The sequence below is a fragment of the Mizuhopecten yessoensis genome, unplaced genomic scaffold (genome assembly GCF_002113885.1).
Source record: "Mizuhopecten yessoensis strain PY_sf001 unplaced genomic scaffold, ASM211388v2 scaffold716219, whole genome shotgun sequence".
Lineage (NCBI taxonomy): Eukaryota > Metazoa > Mollusca > Bivalvia > Pectinida > Pectinidae > Mizuhopecten > Mizuhopecten yessoensis.
The window spans coordinates 320,636-327,932 of NW_018480007.1; the positions used below are offsets into that span (position 1 = coordinate 320,636).

Consider the following 7,297-nt stretch of genomic DNA (forward strand, 5'->3'; position numbering starts at 1 on the left):
GTATACCTAGCTTGCTGAGGTACTCCTAGTTCATCAAGGTACTCCTATCTCACCGAGTTAACCCAGCTCACTGAAGTACCCCTAGCTCACTGAGGTACCTCTAACTCACTGAGGTATACCTAGCTTGCTGAGGTACTCCTAGTTCATCAAGGTACTCCTATCTCACTGAGTTAACCCTGCTCACTGAAGTACCCCTAGCTCACTGAGGTATACCTAGCTTGCTGAGGTACTCCTAATTCATCAAGGTACTCCTATCTCACTGAGTTAACCCAGCTCACTGAAGTACCCCTAGCTCACTGAGGTAAACCTAGCTTGAGGACGGTATACTTACTCTGTGGGTAAAAGCTTCAATCTTTGTCTGTAGGCCCCAAACCTCAAACTTAACCCTGACAGCCTTGTAGGAGCACATCACTGGCTTCACAGAGTCCTACAGGTATACAAGGTAATCACATACTCCTATATTCTTTACATTTCATTACAAGCATATAGACATACTTCCTATACATAAACAACACATAATAATCACTTACTCATCCAGAGATTCCTACATACTGTATACCTGAAAACTGTTACCCAGGCAAAATATTTGCCCTCCACTGTAACAGTCTATATTTGCCCTTCACATTTGCCCTTCACTATTACAGTCTATATTTGCCCTTCACTATTACAGTCTATATTTGCCCTTCACTATTACAGTCTATATTTGCCCTTCACTATTACAGTCTATATTTGCCCTCACTATTACAGTCTATATTTGCCCAGTGTTAATTTAGCCCTTCACATGTAATGACGATAAATGGTACTAATATTTGCTTTTATGATAAAATTGCCCTTACCGAAATGGGTGAAAATGGCAAAAAATAATTAATGGCAAAGTAGGCAAACATTTCACAGTGTACAGTATATACATGTACACAATATCTGGTAAATAATTCACTTCCTCAACAGATTTATATCAATATTCCAAGCAATCCCTGATACATCAGTCAACATACATACCCCAGCTAAAACTACCTTGGCCTATAAACCCCCATCACCAGCTGTCTTACCTTCCCCATACAAAACCCTACACCAATGTAAATTCTCCCTACAAACTCACTCATCAACCTTCTCACAACATCCCTACATCTCCCTATGAGCATCAACCTTACTTCTCATTGCACATTAACACACCAGAATTCCTTCTCACTATAAATCAATACACACACCAGCCTATCTTCTCCTTACGAACACATACCAGCCCACCTTCTCATTACAAACCAACACCAGCCAACCTTCCCCTTACAAACATACACCAGCCTACCATCTCGTTACACTACACACACCAGCCTACCTTCTCCATACAAACACATACCAGCCTACCTTCTCCTTACAAACACATACCAGCCTACCTTCTCCTTACAAACACATACCAGCCTACCTTCTCCTTCCAATACACACACCAGCCAACCTTCTCCTTTCAAACGCATACCAGCCTACCTTCTCCTTACAAACCCACACCAGCCTACCTTCTCCTTCCAATACACACACCAGCCAACCTTCTTACAAACACATACCAGCCCACCTTCTCCTTACAAACACATACCAGTCTACCTTCTCCTTACAGTACACACCCCAGCCTACCTTTTCCTTACAAACACACACCAGCCTACCTTCCCTTTTCAAATACACACCAGCCTACCTTCTCCTAACACACACATACCAGCTGCCTACCTTTTCCTTACAAACCCACACCAGTATACCTTCTCCTTACAATACACATACCAGCCTACCTTCTCCTTACAATACATATACCATCCTACCTTCTCCTAACAATACATACACAAGCCTACCTTCTCCTTACAAACACATACCAGCCTATCTTTTCCTTACAAACCCACACCAGCCTACCTTCTCCTTACAATACACATACCAGCCTACCTTCTCCTTACAATACACATACCAGCCTACCTTCTCCTTACAAACACATACCAGCCTATCTTGTCCTTACAAACACAAACCATCCTACCTTCTCCTAACAATACATACACCAGCCTACCTTCTCCTTACGATACACATACCTGCCTACCTTCTCCTTACAAACACATACCAGCCTACCTTCTCCTTACAAACACATACCAGCCTATCTTCTCCTTACACACACAACAGCCTACCTTCTCCTTACAAACACATACCAGCCTACCTTCCCCTTACAATACACGCACCAGCCTACCTTTCCTTTACAATACACACACCAGCCTACCTTCGTCTTACAAACACATACCAGCCTACCTTCTCCTTACAAACCCACACCAGCCTATTTTCTTTTAAAAACACACCAGTTTTCTCTCTACAAACACACACCAGCCTACTTACTTCTTACTACTAATCAAAATCAATAGCCTTCTTTCTTCTTTTAAACACACACCAGACTACTTTCTTATTACAAATCCTAACAGCAACCACCTTTCTTAATACAAATCCTAACAAAAGCCTATCTTCTCTCTATGAACTCACACCAGCTTACCTTCCACTCCTTCTTCAGCTGCCCTCTTCCTGTCTTTCTGGATACGAATAGTGTCGGATCCTGAGAATAAAAGAAAAACATGACACCCTTATATAACTCAATGAATTGATAAAGCTGTTTGGCAGAAGGATGTTCAGTGTAATGATGGTATTTATAATGAGCTTATATCACTGATACTAATCAACCTATGTAGCTGGCAGTCTGCAGAAATCAATACTGCATTGGCTATATTTCAGGTGTCAGATGTAATTACCATTGTATCATGGTACTAATGTCAAACTTGCCATGCTAAAGAGAAAAGGCAATACCTGCAGCAAGATCTACTCTTTCACTAGTAGAACTAAATTATGTATATTTTTTCCTGGCTGATTCGCCTGTATTTTCTTCATTTTCAGTAAAATGGAATAAATGCCAATTGAAGTAAGACCCGTATATAACTATTAATTTCATTCTTAAATGTACTCTCCAACTGAAAGTCACTGTCACATTATAATTATGTAGTATTTACGTATTTCAGATACAAACCTCTGATTCTTTGTAATGTTTGTCAGCCATGTCGTCATAGGCAATGTCAATATGTTCTACCTCACGGTCTTCAAGCTCCTCTTCACTGAGACCAAGTACCTGCCAAATGTAATCACACTTACTATACGGAACACCTGTTAACATGGATAATAACACTTACTACACATAATACATGTAAACAGGTAATCACACTTACTATATAGAACACCTGTAAACAGGTAATCACACTTACTACACTAAACACATGTAAACAGGTAATCACACTTACTATACAGAACATCTGTAAGTAAGTCACACTTACTCTACAGAACACCTGTAAGCAGGTAATCACACTTACTATACAGAACACCTGTAAACAAGTAATCACACTTACTACACAGAACACCTGTAAACAGGTTATCACACTTACTAGACAGAACACCTGTAAACAAGTGATCACACTTACTATACAGAACACCTGTAAACAGGTTATCACACTTACTACACAGAACACCTGTAAACAGGTTATCACACTTACTACACAGAACACCTGTAAACATGAAATCACACTTACTACATGTATACTGAACACCTGTAAACAGGAATTCACACTTACTACACAAAACACATGTAAACAAGTGATCATACTTACTATACAGAACACCTGTAAGCAGGTTATCACTCTTACTACACAGAACACATGTAGACAGGTAATCACACCTACTACACAGAACACCTGTAAACAGGTAATCACACTTACTACACAAAACACATGTAAACAGGTAATCACACTTACTATACAGAACACCTGTAAACAGGTAATCACACTTACTTCACAGAACACCTGTAAACAAGTTATCACTCTTACTACACAGAACACCTGTAAATAGGTTATCACACTTACTAGACAGAACATCTGTAAACAGGTTATCACACTTACTATACAGAACACCTGTAAACAAGTTATCACTCTTACTACACAGAACACATGTAAACAGGTAATCACACTAACTAGACAGAACATCTGTAAATAAGTGATCACACTTGCTACACAGAATACCTGTAAACAGGTTATCACACTTACTATACAGAACATCTGTAAACAGTTAATCATTCTTACTATACGGAACACCTGTAAACAAGTTATCACACTTACTATACAAAACACTGTAAACATGTGATCACACTTACTATACAAAACACTGTAAACAGGTTATCAAACTTACTATACAGAACACCTGTAAACAGGTTATCACACTTACTATACAAAACACTGTAAACAGGTGATCACACTTACTACACAGAACACCTGTAAACATGTGATCACACTTACTATACAGAACACCTGTAAACATGTGATCACACTTACTATACAAAACACTGTAAGCAGGTTATCACACTTACTATACAGAACATCTGTAAACATGTGATCACACTTACTATACAGAACATCTGTAAACAGTTAATCATTCTTACTACACAAAATACCTGTAAACAGGTTATCACACTTACTAGACAGAACATCTGTAAACATGTGATCACACTTACTATACAGAACACCTGTAAACAGGTTATCACACTTAGTACACAGAACACATGCAAACAAGTGATCACACTTACTATACAGAACATCTGTAGACAAGTGATCACACTTACTATACACAACACATGTAAACAGGTAATCTCATTTACTATTCAAAACATGTAAACAAGCCTATCATATATATGGTATCTTACACAGAATACCTGTAGACACTTTCCAATAATTTCTGGACATATTGCCTGTGTACTTACATTTTCTGAACAACCATTGTCGTCTTTGTACTTTGTCTCGATGTAGATTGAAAAGAGTGGCATAAATGAGCACTGCAAGATAACGTAAGTGGATCACATTGCAAGATTTGTTTCATTAGATACTGCTAACACACAAGTGAACAGACAATTTAAAGAATCTGTTACTGGTTACATGTTATCATGTAAAACAAGAACTGTACACCATAGGCCCAGACATTTCCAGATTAAACTCAGTGAACCAAGTGCCTGTGACAATGTATGCCCACAATCAATTAAGTGAACCATGCCCCTGTGTTCCTTACATCTTGTTTTCATGTGTCTTTGTGGTGTTTTATATCAATAACAAAATGTACCAACATGTTTAGCCTGACTAATGTTCAAAAGAATTAAACCTATTAAAACTGCATGGTCTAGTCAAGCAAACATCAATAGCTTTAAACCCTATATATATATATATATACAACAGGTTCCAGGAACAACTGTAGTAAATTTGGTTCTGATTGAATGTAGGTAAATATATTCCTTCCTGATAGACACCAGATGGACAGATAGACGGAAAAGACTAATAATTGATGCCCTGGGCCATATTGTTGACAGATAATAACAATAACTATGTAAGGCGAGATGAATATCTACCTGTTACTGTATTCAAAGGATAATAATGAATAACATTTTAGTTAACTTTTTCTTTTCAGCAACCATTTGTGTGGCCCCTATGACAGGGTTAGTACAATTTTACTAGCAACTTCAAGGTTTTTTAGGGTCTTTTTGAAAATAAGGCCTAAAATCTCATGGCCATTTGCCTGGAATTCCGAAGACTGAATGTGTACTTAATCTGGATCCATAATTTGTTTAGCAGCCATATAGCTACTTGACAAGAGCTAAATAGGGGGTTTTATGTGTAAATCCTTTCTAAAAGGAATATTATGATAAACTAAAAGCTGAAGAACTAAGTGGATATTATGTAAAATATAATTATCTGAGAAAACTGACTTGACTACATGATTGTGCAAGATGTAAAGAGGTAAAACCTATTATGTTGTCAAGGCCCTTTAGATTTACATTTAAGTAATTTAAAACCAACTGTCTGTGTGTACGTGTTGCATAATTATCTTTATATATATATTACAGACTCAACATGGTGCGCAGCTTTCAATAAGTAGGTCAAATCATTGCACTAAATCTTAAATTACACATTTCATATTCTGTAAAAGGTAAACAACAGACATACAGGTTATGAGACAACTTTTTATCACGAAGGTAAGACGTATGTAGGAACAGTGCAAATGTTTAGGCATTCTATTACATGTACATACAAAAATATCTAAATAATCACCTCTTCTGTAAACATGCATCCCACCATTCTTTGTTAACTTTTCTGTAGCTGTTGGTTAATCATTAAATCATTAAAAGAAAGCTAGGTTAAAAGGAACAAGAAATCCCAGAGAACGTAATTAGGTTTATTAAGTTTATTTTTTTTCCTTTTTTGTTATCTTATATAGCTTCATACTATACGATGGCCGATAGCAGTCGACACAAAACAACTACAATATAAGACATTTGTGTACATGTACACTTTTTAAAAACTGTACATGTACACAATACAACTACAAGTGCTATTAACATTCCAAGTTAAACAAGTTCTTTATTTGCTGAAGTTTTACAACTTATGGCAATTACAGATGACAAAGACACTCACACTGACTCGCACACATCATCCTCATCATCAAGAACACTCACACTAACTCGCACACATCATCCTCATCATCTTCATTATCCTCATCTTCATCATCATCAACAACATCATCATCAAGAACACTCACACTAACTCGCACACATCATCCTCATCCTCATCATCACCCTCATCTTCTCCATCATCAACAACATCATCATCATCAAGAAAACCTATAAATGTTAAGGGAGAAATAGTTTCAACGTGGTGTTCATTGGTATAACGCGATATACAATGTATAGTAAAATTTAGCGCGGTAACTTTTAACATATAGTAGTTGAACGCGTTAAGTAAAATATTGTTCAATCATCTCGTTGACATGAACGAATTTATACAAAATCCCTTGACGTTGTTGTTATAGATAGGAAGTGCTGTCACAACATTACTGCCTCTATGGGGTTTTTTTAAAGTGGGAGAAAAAAGAGCACACCGTCTGGCACCAGATGTTTAAGGATTATGTAGACAATATGTACTCCTTTACTTACTAACGAGTGTTTATGTTGTGACATAATAGCTTAATTGACATTCATTACTCCACCCAAAGAGCAGGAACCTGTAAACTCAATTAAGGCACCTTACTACGTTTGACATCAAAGTCTCTAAATCTCAATGCTAATAAACCTCATTTAATTGGCTTTGAGCATATTAGCTTATCATTACATATGTAAACAATCACCTGTTCGTAACAGAATGAATTTACAAGTTTTATTTTTACTCTCACGCCACACGTATACGTGCGTAACAAGAGGTCACATAATACA

The 7,297-nt window shown here is 37.2% G+C and overlaps 1 protein-coding gene across 1 annotated transcript in view; it reads right to left on the reverse strand.

Annotated features, from left to right (window-relative positions):
- The window catches only part of LOC110442151 (cytoplasmic phosphatidylinositol transfer protein 1-like), a 12,135-nt gene extending 5,782 nt beyond the window's left edge, over positions 1-6,353 (reverse strand). Inside the window, exons 1-5 of the mRNA XM_021485619.1 lie at positions 6,141-6,353; positions 4,805-4,876; positions 3,032-3,130; positions 2,507-2,566; positions 328-427 (exon numbers count right to left, since the gene is read on the reverse strand). Coding sequence (XP_021341294.1) covers positions 328-427; positions 2,507-2,566; positions 3,032-3,130; positions 4,805-4,876; positions 6,141-6,167 — 358 coding nt within the window. The 5' untranslated portion in view covers positions 6,168-6,353. The remainder of the gene's footprint in view (positions 1-327; positions 428-2,506; positions 2,567-3,031; positions 3,131-4,804; positions 4,877-6,140) is intronic.
- Positions 6,354-7,297: the final 944 nt, after the last annotated feature.